The 27,343-nt window shown below is 39.4% G+C and overlaps 1 protein-coding gene and 1 long non-coding RNA gene across 5 annotated transcripts in view; one reads left to right on the top strand and one right to left on the bottom strand.

Moving 5' to 3' along the window:
- Positions 1–27,343, bottom strand: part of LOC124524833 (uncharacterized) — a 353,057-nt gene that overhangs the window by 31,299 nt on the left and 294,415 nt on the right. The gene's annotated exons all lie outside the window — the stretch shown is intronic.
- The window catches only part of FHIT (fragile histidine triad diadenosine triphosphatase), a 1,417,053-nt gene that overhangs the window by 1,380,770 nt on the left and 8,940 nt on the right, over positions 1–27,343 (top strand). For all 4 annotated transcript variants that reach the window (XM_047097252.1, XM_047097254.1, XM_047097253.1 and 1 more), the window contains one exon: positions 7,101–7,210. In XM_047097252.1, the coding sequence (XP_046953208.1) occupies positions 7,101–7,202 (102 nt within the window). In that variant the 3' untranslated portion in view covers positions 7,203–7,210. The remainder of the gene's footprint in view (positions 1–7,100; positions 7,211–27,343) is intronic.

The following is a 27,343-nucleotide window of genomic DNA, read 5'->3' as shown; positions in this document are numbered from 1 at the left end:
TTAGGGAGTTTGGGAAGCAGGTAACTGAAGAGAGTCACATACTGGGCAGTACAGGAGTGATTTTCATACTGGTTCAGAGCAGCCTTGAGCAGGGGAGCCAGCATCCAAGCGTGCTTTACATAAAGTGCCTGGCAGGAAGTTGTCAAAGAAATATCTGCCTGAAGGGAGGCATGGAGACCCTCTCACTAACTGCACACATTGTAGCTAAGTCACCAGCACACTGGATTATGGGGCAGCTGAGCTCGCCTCCAGCCTGACGGGCCCCTTTCTGGTCCAGTCTATGCCTGCCCAGCTCCCATGATTTCTGGTCCAGCTGCTGCAGTAGCGGTCTCTAATTCATTCTCCAGCCAGGCCACTCAATGAAAAATTATTCTAAGCTTTTAATTTCCCCACTTCCCACCCTTTAATGTCTTCTTTTGCACCAAAAATAAAATTCCCATTTCTCAGCCATCCCCATAGGCTGCAAATTATCTGCCATGTCCCTTACTTTTCTGGTCAGTGACTCAACCAAGATCCCTTTTCCCTCGCTGTGCACTTCTGTTCCCTCTGCATGAAATACCCTTTTTCCCTGCTCTCGATTCATGGCTTTCTAGATGTTGTTAGCATCTCAGCTTCTCCATCATTTCTTCAGTGAGGACTTTCCCCCCCACAACCCCTCCCCCACCATTCTACCATCCCCACACATCACAATGCATTGGTTGCTCTTCAGAGCTCTTATCATTTTAAACTATTTTGACTTTCAATGTCTGTCCAAAAAGAAAAAAAAAATTCTGAAGCCTCCTTTGATTCAGCCCAATAGAAACAACTACATCCACATCCTAGAAGGCCCGTGCTGTAGCCTCATACTGGCAGTGACTTTGCTCACCTCAGCTATACTTCCCACCTCTGGACCATCTTTCAAGGTTAATGCTGTGCTTAATCCTCTATTTCTGACATTGTTTTACTTCATCTATTTTCTCACTCAACTCTTTACCTTAAATAAATTTAGTTTAAAAGGAAATTTGAGATGACATCATAAATGGGAGATAACCCTCAAAATCAATATGATGTAAACAAAACAATCTTATTACATTCTAGCTAGAGTCTGGATGGCTCCTCTCTTTCTGTTAGAGGTCATGCTGGTACCATAGTAAGGACATGCTAGTACTAAGACTTTTGATTAATCAGATTGAAAATGGAGTAACTTTCTCTTAGCAGGATTCAAAGCTGTTTGTGGCTTTGAATCATAGACTGGAGGCCATCTTCTGGGCCAATGAGATATCTTTCCCATCTTTTTTTTTTTTAATGTTTATTTATTTTTGAGAGAGAGATAGTGGCGGGGAGGGGCATGGAGAGCGGGAGATAGAGAATCTGAAGCAGTCTCCACACCGTCAGCGCAAAGCCCGATGCAGGTCTCGAACCCATGAACTATGAGATCATGACCTGAGCTGAAGTCAGATGCTCAACTGACTGAGCCACCCAGGCACCCCATGTCTTCCCCATCTTTAAACAATGGAATGTTAAGGCTTCTCAAAATGGCAACTAAATTTCAGTTCTCTGACCACTCTGAGAGAAGGTCAGGCTTATGAGGAAAGCTAAGTCAGAACTCCTCAGGAAAGAGGGGTGCCAGCAGTTGAGGAAGCTAGCCATGGCATGAGTTGCAGTAGAGCTGGCATGCACCTCATGTGTTTGCTAAAGCCATTCCCACTGCCCAGAAATCACATGCTTTAAGCCCAGTGGAAATCCTGATTTTTTAAGTCAACCAAAGGCCCCACCTGGCAAGAATTACTCTCTTCCTCAGATATTCTGAGAACACTGTGATGGAACTTCTAGCCCAGTTCTTATACCAGACTGACTTATATTACATATGTATAAATCTGTCTGCCCTTTGAGGTGGTAAGACCCCGGGAGGCACAGATTGTGGCTTATACATTTTGACAGTTCCCATAATGCCTAGAACAGTGCCTGGAATATATCATGTGCTCAACAAAGGCTTGTTGGCTATATTGAAAATAGAGGCAGAGAATTAGTTCTAAAAGAAAATTATGGATTTACTTCCGTGTTCATTGATATTATTTCCTTTTCAAGACTATATAAACACCTGTCTGAATAGAACCATCAACCCGTAAGAAATAGTTTAAGCTTCCTGCTCTTTATGTTGTTTTAGAAAATAACAATGAAATATATTAACATACTCTAGAACAACACTAAAGTTTATATTCAGCACTTGCTTCTTTAAGAAGTGGTATTAAATTGTTTCCCCCCACCTTCCCCAGCCTTTGAAGACAACTTGGCATTTTATTACAGGTTAGTTCCAAATCCTGAAAAACATTTAAATTATTGTGAATCATTCTTCCTACTGTATTCCATTACAGAGCTATAAAAAAGTCAATAGCCAAGGCAGTTTGAGCATTACATCAGGGAATTGATCTTTACCTCACATACCTCGTGATAGCACGCTCAATGCCCAGGAAGGAGCAGAATGTCAAAATTGACACATATCACTACTTCAGTCAGAAATCCTGTTAACACTACCTTCTCCAAAATCATTTCAGGCAGATAAAGTGAAATGACTGCAGATACATTTTTTTTAATCTCTTTTCAAACTTATATGGAAATAGAATGCTCTTCCAAGAGCCATCACAGACTTCACTCTGTTGAGTGAATAAAGATTTTTTGGCTCAAATTTTTTTGCAAACTTTCTAACTCTGGTGAGCACTTTCCCCTAAAGAACCAAGTGCCTGTGAAAACAGTGTCAACTGTTCAACAGTTTCACTGTTGCCTAGAGAGGAGGTAAGGAATGTGCTGTGGTGTTGAGCACTGTCATGGCCATTTAACTTGTGTGATATGATTACCAGGAGGAAAGACGGAGCACTGTAGTGCATTGAACCCCAGACGCCGTCAACAGGAAGAAGCATCGTTCCTTCATGTACGACTAACAAAGAAAAACACTGCCAATTAAATTATGACACACCGTCGATTGTGGAGCACACTTTGATTTCAGAGATGTGAAAATGTGGAAAAGTGTGCGCCTGAGAACCACTGAGCTGTGAGGTTTAAAGAGTACTCTTCATTTCATCCAATACTAAGCCTTAGAGTGAACAAAATGCTAGCTTTGATTTTGGTCTTCCTTTGGACAGCCTGTGTCTTTTCCTGGATTCATAGCAAGGCAGGTGTGGGAACAACCCCAATGTGAGCCAAGCACTTTCAGCGTTTTGGTTTTTCTTTTTCAAAGGGGGTCCCCCAGGTTGAGTTACCAGATAAAATATAAGGAGAAGCCCAGTTAAGTTTGAATTTTAGATAAATAAGTAATACTTTTTAGTAAGAATATGTCCCAAATATCACATGAGACGTACAGGACACTCAGTTAATTTGATTTAGTATTTTTATTTGCTAACTCTGGCAGCCCTGATTTCAGGGTAATTTTGACTGCATTTGATCATTACCACATGCTTTTATTCTAAGACCTTGACCTTGACCTGTGAGGAGCCTCCATTGATACCTTTTTTTACTCTTAACAACCTGGAGAGTTAGGGATTATTATAGGTCATTTTAAAGCTGCAGGAGCTAAATTTTCTCCTCATCCTCAGACTTCAGTGCCTCACTAGAGTCGTTGGTTTGGGCCATACGAATTCTGACCATAGCTCTTAATCCTTTTAGTGTATTTAAGGTCCAAAAAGACACACGTCATTGGGAAACCATGAAGACAGGAAAGGCAAGTTTACTCCTGGACAAAACCTCTCTGTCCCCACTGTGATGGGGATGGTGTATCCAGCCTGATAGTAGTAATAATAGCAGCAGCAAACACTAAGTACCACTTATTACTACTAAGTGCCAAGTACATCTACTCAAAACTCTTACTGCTCCCTTTTTACAGGGGGGGAAACTTAGGCACAAAGAGGTTAAGGAGCTTGCCCTCTCATTGTCAAAGTCTGAGCCTAACCTTATCTTCTTGGAGAGATGTTGCTAGATGTTCCTTAGATAAGCCCTTCTCCCCTGTCACTCTGTATCATAGCACTCTGTTTCTTTACCAAGCTGAAACTCAAAAGCCTTTCAAAGCAGGTCAGGACCTCCCAGCAGCAGCCCTCCCATTTGGAAATGCCTCCTCCTTATTTGTAATAAATCATTTGGTGCCTATTCTCCCTACCTGGGTACCCTTCATATGGGCAGCAAAAGGGTCTGTTCCATTTGTAAGTCTCCCCCCCTCCACCATTTATAATTAACCATTTGGTGCCTATTCTGAGTATCCCATAATGACAATAAATGGGTCTGTTTCAGTGTTCTAGTGCCAGGGCCAGCCCTTAGCATTGTGGTGACAGAATAAATACCATGTGCATTAGTAAGCAGTCAGTGCCTTTCCCTGTGGACAGCCTAAATTAATCTGGAAGGTTCATCTGAAGTTCTCCCCTCCCCAATAAAGCTTCCTTCTGGCATGTAGTGCCTTCTGCATAAACCACTGTTTGAGGTCACTAGAGCTTACCTCTGCCAGCCTACAATGGCTTGCAGCCGCCAGGTTCCTGGGTTGCCTCAGGAAGGAAGAAATGTACCCCAAACTACACCACGTTTAATTTCTAAGTCACCTGGGTGCCTCTTTGAAGACGCAGGTCTTGCTCATCAGGATCATTCCTGGACTCCCTATTTCTGTAGAGAAGAAAAGCAGTTGTAAAACAGGGTTTGCAAACAACAGCCTCTCTTCTATTGACAGGGTGACAAGCAATGGTCTTAAAGGGAAATGTATTATTTCTCTATGTGCATGGGCTCTATCTATACACATACACATTTCTCCCAAATGCCTTGCTTCTCAAGGAGTAAGTGCACCTCAGAATTAACTGAGAAGTTTGAAAAAGTCCCCAAACCCAGGCTGTCCCCAAACAAATTAAATCAGAATTCCTGGGTGGACCCAGGCAATAGTGTTTTTTAAAGTTCCCCAGGTGAATCCAGTGGGTAGCCAGCACTACTGTTCTAAAGAAAGCCACATTTTTCCATCTGGGGCTTTTAGGAGGGAAACCTCTAAGTTTTAAAAACCATATACAGCAGAGCTTTGCAAATATGATTAGTTTTTGTTTTATTTATTTCTCTACCTCGCATAAACAACTTCGAAGTGTGGGCACAACGTTGCCATCTGTAAGGCATATGACAATAACAGACGGTCTCCTAATAACCAGGGAGGCATTAACGTTCACAGGCTCTAAATTATTTGGATTCATCTGGTATGATCTGTGGTGATGAAGCCACTTAATGCTGGGTTTCTGTGTCTTTTCAATGGCAGCACCAGAAGTGGGAAGGCCATATTTTCTGGGCTGTATATATTGTTCTTTGTCATCCTATTGAATTGTTACAAGATGGATTTATAACAGACCTAAAGCTAGTATCAAAATGAAAATTAGTTCTTGAGTAGAAAAATAGCAATCCTGTTTGACTCGCCTGTAGCGATGGTGTTCTATCTGCCTCTGCGAGGAGGGAAATGACTTCTTAATGTGGTTTTCTTCCACTAAGGAGAATTAAATCTATGTGGCAAAATGTAAAACCAGAGTGCTGGCAGCCAAATTCTGAACAGAAGATCCATGACCCTCATCAACATATTTGTGGCCCAGTTATATGCTAATGAACCTCATTTAGACTCAAACTTACCCCAAGTGGAAATATAGCTCAGCTGGAGAGCCTGGGTATCATTCCTTCACTGGTTTGCTTTGTGTGTCAAAGTTTGCTCAGAAGTACTGGGGAAATTTCTCCATCTGCTCCAAGGGGCCACGTTGGGGGGAATGGGGTCTCTCTGGGTTAGATTTACAGTGATTTTGGCCCAAGATAGCAAACTCCACTATGTTAGTGGAGAGACTTTTTGCTGAGGCAGCAAGATGCTTTTCAAAGGACTGCCTTTTGGCTGGGGAGGGGACTGCGCCTGGTGGGTGGAACTGGCCACTCAGGTGGCAGGCAGCTCCTCTAGGATAGATAAAAAGGCAAAAATTGTTGGGAATAACTCAGCCACTGCCTAGCTGGCTGATCTTTGACAAGCAAATGAACTTCCTCAGAGCTCAATTTCTTCCTTGGTAAAGATGGAGCTAAGCGGTGTCTGCCTTGTGTAGGGATTATGGTACAGATTAAATGAAATGGTGCAGGATGAAATAATACACATCAAAGAAACCACCGGTTCCTATCATAAATACTGGCCATCATTGGTACTGTTAAAACATTTACCTCAATCTCTTCAAACGACTTACAAAATACTACACTGCACATCCTGTGAATTTATACCTTCAGCATTTTACAATGGATAAAGCCACACACAGGAATAACAAATTTAGTTAATAAAACTGAACTGCAATAGGAGATTAAGGGGGAAAATTGAGCTCTTCTAATGAAGAGCTCTGAGAACATCCTCTCTCTGGTAGAATGGAAATTTTATTTACTCTATATGCAAATCTGAGACATATACAAGATGTTTTTAAAAATAAATATGCGTATTTGAAGAGGATTTTTAAATGATTTAATTGACTTAGATCAATTGTTAATTTCTTGATGTTTTCTAATTTTTTTTTAACTGTTTGCCTGCTAAAGCCTCTTTTAATGGATATGCTCTTATTTCTTACTCAGTACTCATGGCTCTTGTACTGTTATCACAGATTTGCTTGGGCTATTTTGCTTCACTGAACAAAACTGCTCCGAGCTCATATAAGAGAGACTAAGCCAAAGAGAATAGTAGGGAAACCATAGGCCACTTTAGGAGAATGATCATGGGTAGGTGTAAAACAGTTTCTTCATTGAATGGTGAATAAAATACATGAATGATGCCAGCCAAGCATAAGATCAGAGAGTACTGGGGATTACTGTAAATGGGAGGAAGCTCCCCAGTCTGTGACCTCCCACTTACAGCCTCCAGCAGACAAGACAAGGCATCGAACAGGCCACAGCATAGCCTGATCTGGTTATGTTATCAACAAAGCTGGAAATGTGGACACTTACATGACACCTCCCCATTTTCAAATTTTGGCAACCAATACAATTAAAGGACATACACCTTTCAGCCTCTGATTTGCAAATTCTGTTTAGCCATCTGCACAACACTTGTTCAGAGATCCCAAGGACCCATTATTAATAAGCCTATTCCATTGTTTTCTTCAAAGCTCCAGAAACATGACAACGAGGAAGAGGACTCCCCAACCTTGTGGAGATCTGAGGAGGAAATGGCATCAGAAGCTGCAGCACTAAGGGTCTACTTTCAGTGACTTTGCAGGTAAAGACTGTGCCTTCATCATCACTCACAGCTTCCATGGGGCCTTGGAAGGAGACTCCCTGCCCAGGATGGGGACACATAAAAATAGGTACAGAGGAATTCAAAAGATATAAAAGCCTGAGCGGAAAAAACCCTGACCCTTGAGGCAGGGATTCCTACCTCTGGGTTTCCTCTTCCTCCCTGCCTCCATGTCACCTTCTACATAACTATCAGCTCACTTCCTTCCAGCCACCTTCCCCTAGCCCACCTTGGGTCACCATCCTGCCCTTCTCCAGTTCAATCCTGCCAGGCAGCCCAAGATCTTTTGTAATGCATACCTGATCCTTTAAAAAGTTAATACCCACTGAGAGCTCTAGTCTCAGATTTCTACATAGGCTGGAAGGGGCTTGTGAGCCAGCTGACTCACTATCTTCTGACCAGATCAGTCTTTCTTCCACTTGGGCCTCTTCTCTTCAGCTGCTATTTGGTAAATTGCTTTTGTAAATTCCCTTTAGTTTTGGCTGCTGGAAAGCTCAAGGCCACAGGGAAAGGGCAGACGTGACAGAATTATCTCTTGGCATTAATGATGTTGAACTGTTGAGAGATGACAGATTTAAGATTCTGGTGGAAAGCTGTAGCCAGTTTCCTTTTTTAAAATGCATATCTGCACCAAATATTTATAGAATATCCGGGAGCTTATGGATCTTCTGAAATGTACTAATAAATGGGGTTGCCATGAAATATTGGGGCATCCCTAGACTAAAAAATACCACCTATATTTTATCTGTCAACCTTGTTAAAAACAAAACAAAACAAACAAAACTCCTTCCATGGTCCTCAGATAAAGTGTCTCTCTCCTAAATAGTTTTTTTTCCTTTTGGGAATTGTCTGCTTCATCTGGTCTTGTGTTTATACTATAAGCTGTTGAAGTAGATCAGACACAAATTAAAAACACAATTAGTGAATACTGGTAGCAACAGAATTATATAAAATATTATCCACTGCTTAGTGGTCATGATTTTTAGGTAGAAAACATGTTCATTGTATTCCATTTTCCCTTTGAAATAGGAGTCTTTTATAGTTAGTTTTTAGTATTTGTGCATTTCTTGGGCATTCTTTCCCCTGCCTCCTTTTTAAAGTATTCCAATTACTTGAAGACCAAGTATCAACTATGTCTCCCCCATTGTTGTTCATGCATGTCCTAGTGCTCAGGCACTTGCATTCTAGAACACTTATTTCATTGGAGAGTGAAACTGGAGAATGTCATTGGCTTGTCAGCTGCATTCCATTCAATTGCCTGAAGGGATATAGTGTAGTGCTAGCAAAAGCTGTCTTTGATCATTTATTTCTAAACTTTTCTACTGTTCACCTTCTCATTTCTTCCTTCTTCCCTTCTTCCTTCCTTCCTTCCTCTGGATCAAGCCAGTCTACCTAAGAACACAGACCCATAGGCATGGCTGCAGATCTCCTTCTGTTCCTCTTCTGAAAGCCAGTGTGTCATTGTGGGATGTCCCATTCAAATGGGGTTGCTGTTCTTCAGACTCAACTTACTAAGCTGATCTTTTCTTTTTTTCTTCCAGTTTCTTATGTAATAGGGACTTCCAGATCAAGGCAAGAAAGCTCTAGACTTTTCCTGAGGCTTGCTGAATTGTAGGACTCTGTGTTAGAATGCATTTTCTAGACATTTTAAGAGGATTTAAACTTACTACCCAAGTTTCCTGTATGCTTTGCTTCACCAGTTTTGCTTCTGTCATGCCTTGAGGCCTAACATCTCCTGTCTTCTGGGTGAATCAACTTGCCTTGGAAGTCTTGCCAGAAAGACATTCATCCCAGCTTGCTGTACAAACTATTGCCACAATGCCTGTGGGTTTTTTAAATTAATTAGCATTAATATCTCTCTTTAAAGGCCTTTGGTTACAGACCAAACAAATCACCTTCAGTTTTCCCAGCCATCAGAGGTAGGAACAGAGAAAAGGAGCGATGATGATGTGGGTTGCCAAATAGCTCAACTAGTAACTTGGAGGCTAGGGACTTAAGCATAGGTTCCTAAGATTTCACCAAGAGCACCATCATCTCCTGCAATATAAAGGGATAATATATATGTCCCCTTAGAGGCAAAGGTTTGATACCCACTCTCCTTCCTTTTCAAAATGCATCTGCATACCAAATGTTTATGTAATGTTAAGGGATTCATAGAACTTCTGAAATTTCATTAATAAATAGGGCTGTCATGCAATATTTGAATATACCTAGACCTAAAAAATTATTCATTGTTTATGTGAAATTCAGATAAGCTTGACCTCTCCAAGGTTTCCCCATTACACCCTCAGCAGCAAGTCGGTCTTAGGCAGAGCCAGTATGAAGACATTCATGTTGCTTACCTGGGAAGACTGCACAATTCACAACATGCACAAAGGCAGGTAGGCTAGGGTTCAGCCCTGGAAAGGATAATCGTAGCCAACATCTCCAAGTTTCTAAGATACAGGTTCTATTATCCCATCTTGCAGATAATAAGAAAACTGAATCTCAATGATGTTAAGTGTTATTACAAGGTAAATAGTTCCAAGTGACAGAGTTGAGATAGAACCCAGACACTCAAACCCCAAAGACCATTCTCTTAGTCTCTGGACTGCCTATCTTGCTAAAAGAGCTTACTTTCCCAGCCAACACGGCCCCTGCATTCCAACTCTCCTTGCTTGCAAGTTTTTCCAGACTGAACTAATTCTTATCTAGGCACCTGTCCTCTTCACTCCACCATGTGACCAAGTACCTAAGTAATATGACCTTGGGCAAATACAGTGTTTCCCAAATCTCTCTCATTCCTATGTCATCATGCCTCTCTTTCTTTCTCTCTCTCTTTGTACCAGGGTATTGTTTACTCATTATTTACCTGATTCACTTTTAAACGTTCTATGTTAACGTCAATGAAAAACAAGTATTATTTGCAATTAGAAATTAAGCATAAAAATAAATATGAAAGAAAAACAATGCTGATGAATTCCAGCTTGGCATAGTTGCTTGCCTATAGACATTGGGAGTGAGATTCATTCTCTCTTTGCTAAAAAGAGAGGCTAGCCATTGTTACAGAGGCATTCCATTCCAGAACTGAACAAAGACTCTCTATTTGACTTATTTAAAAGGATTAAAAGGGAATAATTTATTAATAGTGAGATTCAGTGAAGATCATCTAAAATTATCATAAACAGACAAATGATACCTGTCTTTGGAAGACAGCAATGGAGGTCAGAATTCAAACCCAGAGCAAGCTGACTCCAGACCTGTAGCAATCCCCCTAAGTTAGTGCTCCCCATGTCTCTCACCAGGTATGTGGAGAAGATAAGGCACCTGGGGGGAACCAGAGTCAGCTTCCCTAGGGATAAGAGCCCAGTCTCTTGTACTTAGCTGGAGGACACTGGGCAGCAAGCCCCACATCATGCCCTACTGCTCCTGACAGGCATGCTTAGTCTCTAGGCTGATGGGATCTATCTGAAATCACTGCTTCTCCTGGGAGACCAACTCCTAGGGCTTGGCCTTCACACTGTGTTTGCCATTAGTCTATCTTAAAAACCGGTGTGCAAACCTGTACCCAGAGATGCCCAATATGGGGAAGGGACTATAATAGACAAAAACAAAACAAAACAAAAACAACAACAACAACAAAAAAAAACCAAAAAAACCTACTCTCTCCTGAATGTTTGGTGTGGAAATACTAGCAACCTCTCAGTAAGTAGAAACCCCTGTTTTGTATCTTCTTTACGTATAAACCCCCATTAATCCCCAAGCATGACAAGACTGCCATAGGACCACAGAGATAAACATCCTCAAACTATGAACTCTTTACTCAGCCTCTTGAAGCCATCAGGGCATCAACATTCGCTTAGATGTATAGAATTCTCTTGATCTTCCCATGTAATCCTGCAGGATGTTTTGGTGTTTTGACTACTCTCTGTATCCTTTTCCTAGCAGTAAATAACTTTGAATTGCAATTTCTTAAGCAATAGTGAAAAACAGACATTGCCTTCATCAGGCACGGCAGAGACAACAGCCCAAGTGTTGCTGAATGAAGCTCCTCCACCTGACAGATCCCTGATGAGGGTGGGAATCCCTTGGTTCTAGGAATTCAACATCTGCCTTCTGCTTAGGTGAATTTGTGCAGTGGCTCCCCACATACTGGGCTGAGTTCTGAGATGGGGCTTTGTGATGGCTCTTTTGGTCTGTGTTCTGAATCACATCAGATTACAGTGCATCCATATCCCTTATCTAACTGCATCTTTCCTGGAACATAATAATTCTTTACATAGGTGTTTCATACCTGGGTGTGCTGCCTTTATACACCCGTGTTGAGCTTCCTACTTAATTGTAAAGCAATGCCATGTGTCCTAGTGAGGGAAGGCTCCCACCCCATGTTAGAACTGAGTGGGCTAGTTGCTTGTAAAGTCTGCAAGCATCACCCCTAACTCTGAAAGGAAGAGCAGAGAAGGTTTCCACACCCTGTTGTGTCAGCAGAGTTCATTTGTAATTCATCAAACTCTCCTCTGTGCATGCCGTTATTTTATAGATAATTGGTTGCCTCTCATTACTCATAACAGAGCCATGCAATTTCAAAGCAACTGAGTCAGCCCAAAACAGCATTATTAGTAGTTACAGATATACTGTCGAGGCAAAATTTTGACACTGGCATTTTTGAAAAATCACCATAATTCCAGCCACTGGACCACACTTATATCATAATCATGAACAGTTGAGGTGGATGAGAAAGGACAGGTTTGCTTATTTAGCACCTGTACTGGTCACTGAATCGTGCCTTTTAAAACATACCCCACCAGTTTGGACAAATTCTCATCCTTCTCAGAGAGGGTCTGCTCTCAGCCTAGCAGCCTCTGATGAGAGAGGCCAGAAAGTCGATCATAGTATTCTCATGTTTTCTCAGGAGAGAGGAGGGTTTTAATGTCAGCTCCTTGGCAGTTCAATCCTAAACCTACCAGGCAATCCCCATGTGGAGGTATGATTAGGACTGATGAATGTGTTTACCAACACTCATTGCCAAATTAATACAATCAAAATTTTTCTTTACCATGGAAGTACAAGAGAAGATTCTTTAAGGCTAATGACACTTTAGTATATTCAAAGCTCTTTATAAAAAAAAAGTCATCATTTTAAACACAGCTGGAAAAGAGATTTTAGTTTGGTTTTTCTTCTTCTGCACTTCATGTTTCTAGAGGATTGTGCTGCCTCTCCTCTTATTCTGTGAAGACTACCTTTATAGAACCAGATTTCAGTAGTAAGGAATTAAAGACTCTATGTTTTGGATTAAATACAAATTCAAGTCACTATGGTCTAAATTGTGAATGAGAAACCATAGATTTATAGCAATTTTAGAAATAATCAAACCTGATGTCCTATTAAGTGGTTTATTTTGCCACAGCCCAAAAAGATGACCATCTAGTTATACTTGAAAAACTTCCCTTTATACAAATTCTGAGACAGTCTATACCCCATGGCTTCAAAATGGGTTTTAGCTTTAGATTATTTTTGTAATATTTTACCAAGATCCAGCTGTCTCTTACATGTGGCCAATAGTTCAGGCAAAATATTTCTACAGGCCATTGATGACTAAAGTATCTACAGAACTCTTCCACTGAGATTTAGTTCAAGTGATAGTAAAAATGACTCATGTCCCATGGTTAATTGTTAACTCTCATGAATCCTTGAATGACATGAACCCTCAGCACAGAGTTCTTTTCAGAAAAGTGTAATCCAAATGCCAATTATAACTTTGCTTTAGTTGCATCTTGGAAAATGATAATAGAACAAAGCCCATCATCATCACCATCCCCAGGATCCGCATCTCCAGAAATGGATAATGTATCACACATCAATATGCATACTCTTGCAAAAACTTTCCAAAATTTTTACCGACTCCCAAGACTTGTTTTTTTTCTTTTTCCTTTCAATGCTTGATTCTCTTTACTCTATGTGGTGTTCTCTTTTCATTTTTCTCATTTTGTCTTTGTCTCTGCCAGAAAGGAGGAGGATAGAAAAAGAATCTCCTAGAGGTTGTGGGAGGTTAATATGAAGGAAGGCTCTAAACATTCATATTAGTAATCTTCAACCTATCATTTTGTCATAACTAGTGTTTATACAGTTCATTCCATTCTTTCCCTAACATGTCCCTAAGCCACCTCTTACGTAATAAGTCCTCCATTATTTTGACATTCCAGGCATCTATCAAGTTAAGTACTCAACCAATGAGGGCACACTAGAAAAGGCAGTTCTAAATTGTGCTCCTTTTGGTGTTAACAGTTTTCCAAAAGACACTGCAGTATGTTTTATTTTTTATTTTTTTAATGTTTCATTTACTTTTGACAGCGACAGAGACAGAGAACAAACAGGGGAAGGGCAGAGAGAGAAGGAGACACAGAATCCAAGAAGCAGGCTCCAGGCTCAGAGCTGTCAGCAGAGAGCCTGACATGGGGCTCGAACTTGTGAACCACGAGATCATGATCTGGGCGGAAGTCAGACGCTTAACTGACTGAGCCACCCAGGTGCCCCAGTATGGTTTATTCCTTCTAACTTATCCTAAGTGATGAGCAATGGAGACTATATCTTCTTTATTAAAGTAAAATCCAAAAACAATGGAGGGAAGAAAAGAGAGGAGCTAAGGAAACAACATTTACAGAATTAAAATATCCCATTAGGCCCACTTGTCTCAATAGTGTTGGTGAAATTAGACCCTCAGCCCAATTCTATGTAATGTGCCCCTTCTTTTTCCTCTTCCCTCATTTAATGGTAAATAAGGAAAGACAGTGCTATGGAAGCCATATTGTGAGCTCTCCTACACTTTCTTGTGGCCAGATCATTTAGGGGATAGATACCTGCCATCCATGCCATGCCCTTCCCAGACCCCAATGAACTGACCTATTACCATTTTGCAACCCTGTCACTAGGCAAATCTTGTTTCCCCTACTAGAGCCTCCCATAAATAATCTGGAATCAAGAGAAAGTCAGGTGGCAGATAATGCCTCCCCCTCTAAAGAAAATGCTTGTCTGGAGCTTTACACAGAACTTTCTAAAATGTGCTTTGAAAAGACTGGTAAGGTGAAAATTATGTCTCAGCCCCCCTACAAAAAAATATATATATATATATATATATTTTTTTTGTCACTTGTCTTAAGCACTAGACATGTTCACCACCAAATCAAAGTATAAAAAGACAACTTTCAGTTTCCTAAGAATAATGTATGGATTGTCTGCCATGTTGTTTTTTACTGTCAATGGAAATGTCTTAAATAATTTAAGCTTGCTCCCTAGGAACATAGTCACTAAACTTACTCTGTGGACTTGGACACATTATTCTATTGTGCCTCACTTTTCCTGTATCCGAATTACTATTGTGGAAAGCACCTTAATTATATCCTAAGGTTTTTCTTAGAATAATGCAAAGTAATGGCTAGGAAATACACTAGCAAAAACAGCTCTAAATTGTGCTCATTCTAGATTTAATACTTCTCTGATGATACAAGAGACATTTTAGTATGTTCCGCTACCTCCAATTTATCACAAATGGTGAGCAATGGAGACTATGAGTATCCATTACTTGTGCCAATATGTAGATTCATTATTTTCCCTGTGATTTCAATTATACTTTAAAGATGATAAATTATAGAAATGTTCAGGTAATGATAAATTAGTTTAAACAGTAATTAAAGAATACAACCTGTAGGGCAGGATATTTTCAGACCACCAAAAGAGAAAAGAAAAGGTATGACTTCTGCTTTTATTCCTACCATACAAAGTAATTTGAATTAAATATCCCACAGTGTTCAACTAGGAAAAAATTGTATAGAATATACACAAACATCTGCTAAAAGGTAACAAAGCAGCAAGGGAATATAAGGTCAAGATCCAAGAGCAGCTAGAAATCCAGAGAGGAGCCTAGCATTTGAGGCTGCTTTTCTGCTGAGGGTATTTTTGTCTTGGAGAGGCAGATGGGGCTAAAACAATAAAACCTAGGTTTCCAATAGTAGAGCACTTTCTAAATCTCCATACCTGGGTGGGCATGCAAAAATCTGAGAAGGTGATACCGTTCAAAAAAGAGTGACCCAGGGGCGCCTGGGTGGCTCAGTCATTTAGGTGGCTAACTTTGGCTCAGGTCATGATCTCATGGTCTTTGGGTTTGAGCCCCACTTTGGACTCTGTGCTGGAAGCTCAGAGCCTGGAGCCTGCTTCCAATTCTGTGTCTCCCTCTCTCTCTCCCCCTCTCCTGCTTGCTCTCTGTCTCTTTCTCAAATAATAAAAATTAAAAAAAAATTTTTTAATAAATAATTAGAAAAAAAAAAAAGAGTGACCCAGATGTAAGCCAGCCCTGCTACCAGCGTCAGCACAATTTCAAATCATCTGGGCAATCAAGAAAGTTTCAGTCTTGGAAATGTGAGATCCCAACTTGCTAGTCTTATTAGGTTCCTGGCAGAAGCAAAGAAGAATAATCCCTGGAAGAAAATAATATCATCCAAGATTTTAAATCATGTCTACAAATTATTTTCTTCAAATGCCCAACACATGAATGTGCACACACATACCCCATAGCATATTTGGAGACGAGTCAATACAAATAAGATTAGAATCATAGGATACCTAAAATCGGAATGATCAGAAGTAGTCATTAAAATAACTATGTTTAACTTGTTTCTAGAAAGGAAAGATTTTTAAAAACCTTTCCTGAGAGCTGGGATCTATAAGAAAATGAGATGATGTGAAAAAGAACCAAATAGAAATTCTAGAACACAAAAATACAATAACCCCAGGAATGAATTTAGCAGGAAAAGGAAAGTTACTAAATTCTTAAAGATGAACCATATGAAAATATTCAGCATGAACCAGTAAGAGATGAAGGAAGAGTGGGAAAAAGGATAAGAGAGGTCAGAAGACATAAAATATAATGAGAAAGCCTCATAGATATGTATTCACCATTCCAAAACTTCCAGTGGAAGCTATAATTAAAGAGATAATAGCTGTGAATTTTTCAAAACTGGCAAAAGCCACCAATCCAAAATTCAAGAACACACCATACCCCGAGCAGGGGGTTTGGCATCCCCACCTGAGCTTATCATGATAAAACTGCAGAAGGACAAAGAGTGAGTTGTCAGGTTTAATAGTGGGAGTAGGGTAGGAAAACCTTACATTCAAAGGAGTAATAAAGGAAGAGACCAAAGGCAACAAGAGCAAAAAAGAAAATGACAAGACCATGGAATCACATCTTTAAAGAGCTGAAAGAAAATAAGCATCAACCTAGATTTCTATAGCCAGTTAACACGTTCTTTTAGAATAAAAGTGAAATAAACACACTTTCTGACAAGGCTGAGAGAATTTGTCACTGGCAGACTCATCCAAAAGGAATGCTAAAGAAAAAGAAATCAATGGAAGTTAGAAACAATTTTGAACTAAATGAAGAAAACGAAAAATGGTAGATGCAACTAAACGTGTTTATAGAGTAACTTACTTTAAATTATGACTGCTGTGCATTTAATGGAAGGAAATAAAAGCTGAAAGTAATATGTTAAGCATCTGAATATTGCAGTCATTAAAAAGGAAAAGAGCATATAATGAATAATTTTAGGCCAATAAATTTGAAAATTGTGGTTCAATTTGTAAATTTCTAGAAAAAATACATTTTACCCAAACTGACACAAAGTAAAAAAGTTAGTTGAGCGTGAACTTCAGTTCAGGTCATGATCTCACTCACAGTTCATGAGTTCGAGCCCCGTGTCAGGCTCTGTGCTGACAGCTCAGAGCCTGGAGCCTGCTTTGGATTCTGTGTCTCCCTCTGTCTGTCTCTCAAAAATAAATACTAAAAAAAAAAATTTTTAAACCGAAGTCCAACCTAAATTAGAACCCTTCTCACAATGACAGCATTAGACCCAGATAACTTTACTGCTGAATTCTACTATGCAATTAAGAAACAAGAATCTGAATAAGATAATTATCATCTGTATGACTGTTGGAAAAATTCTGACAGAAAATAAAATGAAAGAGAAGGAAATTCTTGTGCCTCTCAATTTGTTGTAGGAATTGCCTTGCACATGAACATGACAAGAACATAACATAAAGGAAATCTCCAGACTAATGGCACATGGAAACACAGATACCAAAGTCCTAAAATATATCAGAAAGGTAGACAGATGGTGTGTGTGTGTGTGTGTGTGTGTGTGAGAGAGAGAGAGAGAGAGAGAGAGAGAGAGAGAGAGAAAGAGAATTCACAATCTATGAAAAGGATAATACATTATGACCAATGCAGTGTGCTTTTACATTAGACTCTCAAGCACTGTCTTTCACCAGACTAATAAAAGCTAGGTGAAAGGATGATCTCAGTAGATGCAGAAAAATATATTAATCACATTCAACATCCAACATAATAAATACAAAAGTTCCAGGACACTAGAACTAAAGGGAATGTGTACTTCAGGATGAAACACTGTAAACTATTTATCTGAGATTGTAAATGAGAATATTCACTATGAGCCCTGTTTTTTCACAATGTACTCAAGGTCCTAGGTAGTACAGTAAGGCAAGAACAATAAACAAAAGATAGAAGGATTATAAAGGAAGGAATAAAACTGTCATTATTTGTAGATAGTTTGATACATGCAGAAAACAGAAATGAATCTACTGAGAAACAAGTATAATTAGTGATTAAACTTAACAAGACCTCTTAATATAAGATCAATATATCTAAGCTTTTTTATTTTTAATATGAAATTTATTGTCAAATTGGTTTCCATACAACACCCATGCTCATCCCAGCAGGTGCCCTCCTCAATGTCCATCACTCACTTTCCCCTCCCCACCAACCCCCACCCACCCTCAGTTTATTCTCAGTATTTAAGAGTCTCTTATGGTTTGCCTCCTTCCCGCTCTGTACCTTTTCCCCCTCTTCTCCTCCCCCCGGTCTTCTGTTGAGTTTCTCAGGATCCAGATATGAGTGAAAACATATGGTATCTGTCTTTCTCTACCTGACGTATTTCTTTTTTTTTCTTTTTTTCATATTTTGTTTATTTTTGAGAGAGAGAGAGAGAGAGAGAGAGAGAGAGCGCACAAGTAGGGGAAAGGCAGAGAGAGAGGGAGACACAGAATCCCAAGCAGGCTCCAGGCACTGAGCTGTCAGCACAGAGCCCGATGTGGGGCTTGAACTCACAAACTGTGAGATCATGACCTGAGCCAAAGTCAGATGCTTAACCGGCTGAGCCACCCAGGCGCCCCTCTGCCTGACTTATTTCACTTAGCATAACACTCTCCAGTTCCATCCATGTTGCTACAAAAGGCGAGATTTCATTCTTTCTCATTGCCAAGTAGTATCCCATTGTATATATAAACCACAACTTTCTTTATCCATTTGTCATTTGATGAACATTTAGGCTCTTTCCACAATTTTGCTATTGTTGAAAGTGCTGCTATAAACATTGGGGTACAAGTGCCCCTATGCATCAGCACTCCTCTATCTCTTGGGTAAATTCCTAGCAGTGCTATTGCTGGGTCATAGGGTAGGTCTATTTTTAATTTTTTGAGGAAACTCCACACTGTTTTCCAGAGCAGCTGCACCAGTGTGCATTCTCACCAGCAGTGCAAGAGGGTTCCCGTTTCTCCACATCCTTGCCAGCATCTATAGTCTCCTTATTTGTTCATTTTAGCCACTCTGACGGGCATGAGGTGTTATCTGAGTGTGGTTTTGATTTGTATTTCCCTGATAAGGAGTGACGTTGAGCATCCTTTCATGTGCCTGTTGGCCATCTGGATGTATTCTTTAGAGAAGTGTCTATTCATGTCTTCTGCCCATTTCTTCACTGGATTATTTGTTTTTTGGGTGTGGAGTTTGGTGAGTTCTTCATAGATTTTGGATACCAGCCCTTTGTCCAATATGTCATTTGCACATATCTTTTCCCATTCCATCGGTTGCCTTTTAGTTTTGTTGATTGTTTCCTTTGCAGTGCAGAAGCTTTTAATCTTGATGAGGTCTCAATAGTTCGTTTTTGCTTTTAATTCCCTTGCCTTTGGAGATGTGTCAAGTAAGAAATTGCTGCGGCTGAGGTCAGAGAGATTTTTTCCTGCTTTCTCCTCTGGGGTTTTGATGGTTTCCTGTCTCACATTAAGGTCCTTTATCCATTTTGAGTTTATTTTTGTGAATAGTGTAAGAAAGTGGTCTAGTTTCATTCTTCTGCATGTTGCTGTCCAGTTCTCCCAGCACCATTTGTTAAAGAGACTGTCTTTTTTCCATTGGATATTCTTTCCTGCTTTGTCAAAGATTAGTTGGTCATACTTTTGTGGGTCCAATTCTGGAGTTTCTATTCTATTCCATTAGTCTATGTGTCTGCTTTTGTGCTAATACCATGCTGATTACAGCTTTGTAGTAGAGGCTAAAGTCTGGGATTGTGATCCCTCCCACTTTGGTTTTCTTCTTCAATATTACTTTGGCTATTCGGGGTCTTTTGTGGTTCCATACAAATTTTAGGATTGCTTGTTCTAGCTTTGAGAAGAATGCTGGTGCAATTTTGATTGGTATTGCATTGATATTGTTCCAATCCATGAACATGGAATGTTTTTCCATTTCTTTGTATCTTCTTCAATTTCCTTCATAAGCTTTCTATAGTTTTCAGTATACAGATCTTTTACATCTTTGGTTAGGTTTATTCCTAGGTATTTTATGATTCTTGGTGCAATTGTGAATGGGATCAGTTTCTTTATTTGTCTTTCTGTTCCTTCATTGTTAGTGTATAAGAATGCAACTTATTTCTGTACATTTATTTTGTATCCTGAGACTTTGCTGAATTAATGCATCAGTTCTAGCAGACTTTTGGTGGAGTCTATCGGGTTTTCCATGTATAGTATCATGTCATCTCCAAAAAGTTAAAGCTTGACTTCATCTTTACCAATTGTGATGCCTTTTATTTCCTTTTGTTGTCTGATGCTAGAACTTCCAACACTATGTTAAATAACTGTGGTGAGAGTGGATATCCCTGTCGTGTTCCTGATCTCAGGGGGAAAGTTCTCAGTTTTTCCCCATTAAGGATGATATTAGCTGTGGGCTTTTCATAAATGGCTTTTATGATGTTTAAGTATGTTCCTTCTATCACGACTCTCTTGAGGGTTTTTATTAAGAAAGGATGTTGAATTTTGTCAAATGCTTTTTCTGTATCGTTTGACAGGATCATATGGTTCTTATCTTTTCCTTTATTAATGTGATGTATCACATTGATTGATTTGTGAATACTGAACCAGCCCTGCAGCCCAGGAATGAATCCCATTTGATCATGGTGAATAATTCTTTTTATATGCTGTTGAATCTGATTTGCTAGTATCTTGTTGAGAATTTTTACATCCATACTCATCAGGGATATTGGCCTGTAGTTCTCTTTTTTTCTGGGTCTTTGTCTGGTTTGGGAATCAGAGTAATGCTGGCTTCATAGAATGAGTTCAGAAGTTTTCCTTCCCTTTCTATTTTTTGTAATAGCTTGAGAAGGATAGGTATTATCTCTGCTTTAAGTGTCTGGTAGAATTCCCCAGGGAAGCCATCTGGTCCTGGACTCTTATTTGTTGGGAGATTTTTGATAACTGATTCAATTTCTTTGCTGGTTATGGGTCTGCTCAAATTTTGTATTTCTTCCTGTTTGAGTTTTGGAAGTGTGTGGGTGCTTAGGAATTTGTCCATTTCTTCCAGGTTGTCCAGTTTATTGGCATATAATTTTTCATAGTATTCCCTGATAATTGCTTGTATTTCTGAGAGATTGGTTGTAATAATTCCATTTTCATTCATGATTTTATCTATTTGGGTCATCTCCCTTTCCTTTTTGAGAAGCCTGGCTAGAGGTTTATCAATTTTGTTTATTTTTTCAAAAAGCCAACTCTTAGTTTCATTGATCTGCTCTGTTTTTTTAGATTCTATATTGTTTATTTCTGCTCTGATCTTTATTATTTCTTTTCTTCTGCTGGGTTTGGGGTGTCTTTGCTGTTCTGCTTCTATTTCCTTTAGGTATGCTGTTAGATTTTGTATTTGGGATTTTTCTTGTTTCTTGAGATAGGCCTGGATTGCAATGTATTTTCCTCTCAGGACTGCCTTTGCTGCATCCCAAAGTGTTTGGATTGTTGTATTTTCATTTTCATTTGTTTCCGTATATTTTTACATTTCTTCTCTAATGGCCTGGTTGACCCACTCATTCTTTAGTAGGATGTTCTTCAACCTCCATGCTTTTGGAGGTTTTCCAGACTTTTTCCTGTAGTTGATTTCAAGTTACATAGCATTGTGGTCTGAAAGTGTTCATGGTACAATCTCAATTCTTGTATACTTATGAAGGGCTGTTTTGTGACCCAGTATGTGATCTATCTTGGAGAATGTTCCATGTGCACTCAAGAATAAAGTATATTCTGTTGCTTTGGGATGCAGAGTTCTAAATTTATTTGTCAAGTTCATCTGATCCAATTTATCATTCAGGGCCCTTGTTTCTTTATTCTCTGTCTAGATGTTCTATCCATTGCTATAAGTGGAGTATTAAATTCTCCTGCAATCACCACATTCTTATCAATACTGTTGCTTATATTTGTGATTGTTTTATATACTTGGTGGCTACCGAATTCGATGCATAGACATTTATAATTGTTAGCTCTTCCTGATGGATAGACCCTGTAATTATTATATAATGCCCTTCTTCATCTCTTGTTACATCCTTTAATTTAAAGTCTAGTTTGTCCGATATAAGTATGGCTACGCCAGCTTTCTTTTGACTTCCAGTAGCATGATAGATAGTTCTCCATCCCCTCACTTTCAATATGAAGGTGTCCTCAGGTCTAAAATGATAATATGAGTCTCTTGTAGACAGCAAATAGATGGGTCTTGTTTTTTTGTTTGTTTGTTTGTTTGTTTTTTGTTTTTTGTTTTTATCCATTCTGATACCCTATGTCTTTTGGTTGGAGCATTTAGTCCATTAACATTCAGTGTCATTATTGAAAGATACGGGTTTAGAGTCATTGTGATGTCTGTAGGCTTCATGCTTGTAGTGATGTCTCTTGTATTTTGTGGTCCTTGCAACATTTCACTCACAGAATCCCCCTTAGGATCTCTTTTAGGGCTGGTTTAGTGGTGATGAATTCCTTCAGTTTTTATTTGGGAAAACCTTTATCTATCCTTCTATTCTGAATGATAGACTTGTTGGGTAGAGGATTCTTGGCTGCATATTTTTTTTGTTCATCACATTGAAGATTTACTGTCATTCCTTTCTGGCCTGCCAAGTTTCAGTAGATAGGTCTGCTATTACCTTTATGTGTCTACCTTTGTATGTTAGGGCCCACTTATCCCTAGCTACTTTCAGAATTCTCTCTTTATCCTTGTATTTTGCCAGTTTCACTATGATATGTCATGCCAAAGATCGATTCAAGTTATGTCTGAAAGGAGTTCTCTGTGCCTCTTGGGTTTCAATGCCTGTTTCCTTCCCCAGATCAGGGAAGTTCTCAGCTATGATTTGTTCAAGTGCACCTTCAGCCCCTTTCTCTCTCTCTCTTCCTCTTCTGGAATTCCTATGATATGGATATTGTTCCATTTGATTGCACCACTTAGATCTCTAATTCTCCCCTCAAACTCCTGGATATTTTTATCTCTCTTTTTCTCAGCTTCCTCTTTTTCCATAATTTTATCTTCTAATTCACCTATTCTCTCCTCTGCCTCTTCAATCCATGCTGTGGCCACTTCCATTTTATTTTGCACCTCATTTATAGCATTTTTTAAATTCATCATGACTATTTTTTAGTCCCTTGATCTCTGTAGCAATAGATTCTCTGCTGTCCTCTATGCTTTTTTCAAGCCCAGCGATTAATTTTGTGACTATTATTCTAAATTTTTGTTCTGTTATATTGTTTAAATCGGTTTTGATCAATTAGTTAGGTGTCGCTACTTCCTGGAGTTTTTTTGAGGATAATTCTTTCATTTCATAATTATGTCTATTTTTCTGTCCCTTATGTGTTTTAAAAGCTTGTTGTGTGCTCTGCACCTGTGAGCACTGCTATATTAGTGCTCTATCTTTTTTCTAGCTTTCCCATTTTCTTCCTAGTAGATTCAGTCTCTTTTCCTCCCAGGCCCTGGTGTTTAAAGTCCTTTGGCTTCTTTATTTGAGAGACATGGGACATATGGTTTCCCCCTACTTCTCTGCCATGTTGGCCCTTCCCTCTAAACTTTTTTTTTAAGTTTTTTAATTTATTTTGAGAGAGAGAGAGCACACAGAGGAGGGTTAGAGAAAGAGAATCCCAAGAAGACTCCACAGATTGTCAGTGTGGAGCCCAAAGTGGGGCTCAAATTCACAAACCGTGATGTCATGACCTGAGCTGAAATCAGAAGTCAGACACTAAAGTTAGCCACTGTCTTAGCACAAGCTACTAAAATACCACAGACTGGGTGGCATAACCAATAGAAATTTATGTCTCACAAGTTCTGGCAGCTGTGTGATCAGGGTGCCAGCACTGATGAGTTCTGGTAAGAACCCTCTTCCTGTCTTGTTGATGGCTGTCTTCTCACTATGTTCTCACATGGAGGAGAGAGAACAAGTTTTAGTCTCTTACTCTTCTTATAAGGTCATAGGGGCCCTCAATCCTCATGACCTCACCTAAACCTGATTACCTTCCAAAGGCCCTACCACCTATTACTATCACATTGAAGTTTAGGGCTTCAATGTATGAATTTTGGAGGGACACAAACATTCAGTCCATAACAGCCACACAGTTAGAAAATGAAAAAAAATTTGAAGTTAGCTTATACAGGTTTCCCCACTATCTCTAAGTAGAGTGTTCCTTTGAAACCTTTTGTAAGCTGAAATGGTGTAAAGCAAAGAAGCAATTACCATTAAGTTATTATATGGAAAATTTTGTGAGCATTCCCAGACCCAAAAATAAACTCTCTTAGGCTTTTTTAGACACATCACTTCAGGACACATTTTGCTAATGGATGCACAAAATAAATGGAGATAAAGCACAGATGCTCACAGACACAGGTCAAGGCCATGGTGGCTTGATGCTGAGATGCTGAGTGTAGTTCCCTGAGAAGGAGCTTGGTGGGCTGCTCTCCCTGCTTGGGGTATTCATTGCAAAACACAGGCTGGTCACAATTTTTGCTTTTTTTCCTTTTTCATAAAAGCAAAAATCCAATTCATATTTCTTTTAGCAAAAACAGGTACTAATGTAGGTCTTTTGTCAAAGTGAAGTGGTGGAAAGAGAATTTTCAAAAAGCAGGGGATACTTGTATTAATATCAGAAATCAAATGCCTAGGAATAAAGATATGGAAGTTTCTAGACAAAAAACTAGAAAGTATTAGTAAGACGCATTTAAAAAAATAATTAAATAAATGGAGAGATGAATGACTCAATTTCATAAAGACTCAATTCAAATTGACCTGTAAATTCAACGTAACTCAGACCAAAATGACCATAGGCTATTTTTGGTGGCAGTGGTGGTGGTGGTGGCGAAAATTTACAAGTTAATTATGCTTGTGGAAATGTAGCCAGAGACTATTAAAAAACAACTTAGATGCATAGAAGGGCTTACTCTACAGGATATCAACTTATTACAAGGCTACAAAAGTAAAAGAGCAAGGTATCAATGCAAGGATAAGTAGACAGGTGGAGCAAAATACAAAGCCCAGATCCAGGCATATATGAACACTTGATTTATGTTTAAAATGAAGTCACAGAGCTGTGTGGAAAAGAAAATCTTTCCAATAAAAGACTCTGGGCAAAGTGGATATCCATTTAGAAAACCAATGAAACTATACCCTACCTCACACCTTCTGCAAAAGTCAATTCCAGGTGGGTTATACTTCAAAATGGGAAGTATAAAACAATAAAGCATTTAGAGGATAATATAGGAGACTATCTTCATGATCCTGCTATAGAGAGAGACTTTTTAAATAGGACACAAAAAGCATTATCATAAAAACAAGATTGATAAGTTGGACTACCTTAAAGTAAATTCTGTTTATCAGAAGACACCACTGAGAGAGAGAAAAGGCAAGACACAGAATAGGGGAAGGTATTTGCCACATATGTAACCAACAAAGGACCAGCACCCAGGAGATTTTTTTTAAAGAAGAAAAAAGAAACTTTACAAATCATTAAGAAAAAGTCAACATCCCAATAGAAAATACAAAAAGATTAAAACAGGCACTTTGGAAAGGTATCAAAATGGCCAATAATCTTTCGCCATCAGGAAAGTGTAAACTTAAAACACAATGAACTATCACTATACACCCACAATAGTCAAAAGTTTGCAAGAATGATATCAAGTGTTTGCAAGAATGTGGAGCAACAGAAACACAAAAGAACACATACATGTGTGCACATTCACGTAAAGTTCAAAAACAGGCAAAAGTAAATTATCGTGTTTACAGATACAGTTATTCAGAGGATGAAATTATAAGGGAAAGCAGGGAAGCAATCACCATAAAATCAGTCCAGTGGTTTACCTTATGGGGAAGGCAGGAAAGGGGTGGTTATTGGGAACGGAAATGGGGGGTGGCTTGTGGGAGGGTGGAGGCAATGTTCTAGTCCTTGCCATTGCTGGTGGCAAGCCGTGTTTGTTTTGTATTAATTCTATAAGCTGTGTGTGTATATATACGTGTGTGTGTGTGTGTGTGTGTGTGTATGTATGTATGTATAGCACATTTATATATACCTTTTGCATTTTTCTGTATATGTTATATTTCACCCTAAGAAGGACTAAAAATAAATCAAATAAAAAATTTTAAAGATGAAAGGAAGGAAGAGATTGACTTTAACGTACCGTCTAATTGCTGGCTGGATATCCAATTATTCCATAATAGACTTAAACAAAAAAGAATAATTGTTGCATGTAATCCTTACAGACACTCTGCTCCTACATCAGAGAGTCTATTCTCCTCCTCTTGGCCATCTCCCTGAATTTAAGAGGCCACACTGGCCAACAAGATCATGATTTCAGGAAGTAATGGAGATCACCAGAGAGAAGACATGTTATTATTAATGATTCTTAACAATACCACTCATGGAACGCTTATTATGGACAAGTTATACCAAGCACTTTACAGGGTTTATTTCAGTTCAATCCCACAGCAACCGTGGACATTGTTCTGATTTTCAGATGTGGAAATGGAGGCTTATGGCCACTATGGATCTTGCCCAAGGACTCTTAGGTTATACACAGAGAGCCAGGGCTCAAGTGCAGGCAGTCTGACTCTGGAGCCCACACTTACTTTCACAGTAAAATTGGTGGGTCTCTGTTTAGAAACATCCTTCCCTCCCCCACTTACACCCTAGCTAACTAACAATAAAAATTATACAATGAAGCTGAGGCTTAAGACACCACTTACTCTTGCTTCTTCACTAACTTCAAGAAAGGAGCCAGAATTTGACGATTTCTGTGCTAGTGCATTTTATCCACTTGTCACAACTCTGCTAAAGAGTACTGTCACGTCTCTCTATGCAGCCAAAGTTACAGACTGAGTATTTTCCTAAAAGCCAAAATTGCATTTGGTGAGCAGGAGTGAATCAAAGCTAATCAACCTTGGACCATAATGTATTAGATGTTCCATTCCTGGGATCAATGAGGATTCCCAATGGCTCCATTCAAGACCTTTCAGTTAGGGTTTCCTCTCAAGATAGGGTTTTCACCAAGAGTCTGAAATTAACTCTTGGATTTCAAAACACTGAAAAGCTTGTTGAGAGATTCAAGCAGAAAATAGGATGGGGTGTGGCAGACATTGGAATTTGGAACTGCCAATCTCATCCACTGGCCACAGTCTGGGCATGTTACCCCCCTCAGCTTAGTAGAGTTGTTCTCTACCCTTTGGTGTCTCTACATAGAGAAGCCCTTGAAGGGGTGATGCATATTTGAGATTACTGGCAGTCATCCTGATCACCATTTGGAGAACTGTAATGCAGGAGAAGCCCCTACCCTTCACAGTTAAAAGGTCAGTAATTATGTCACTTTTCCCCAGAAGCTTATTGGAACTGGGGTTTCCTTACTTGCCATCAAGAGCCCTGGCTCAATAGGAGCACAGACTGCTTCCTAGAGGACCCTCTTAACCTTGAGGTTCTAGGACTCAATCACCAACTGTTTATTGAGATCCCATTTTGAGCCAAACACTGAGGCAT

Source organism: Lynx rufus, unplaced genomic scaffold (genome assembly GCF_022079265.1).
Source record: "Lynx rufus isolate CCGP_SWC_20201006 ecotype Redwood Valley unplaced genomic scaffold, mLynRuf1.p SCAF_4, whole genome shotgun sequence".
NCBI classification, from domain to species: domain Eukaryota; kingdom Metazoa; phylum Chordata; class Mammalia; order Carnivora; family Felidae; genus Lynx; species Lynx rufus.
This window is presented reverse-complemented; position numbering and strand designations above follow the sequence as displayed.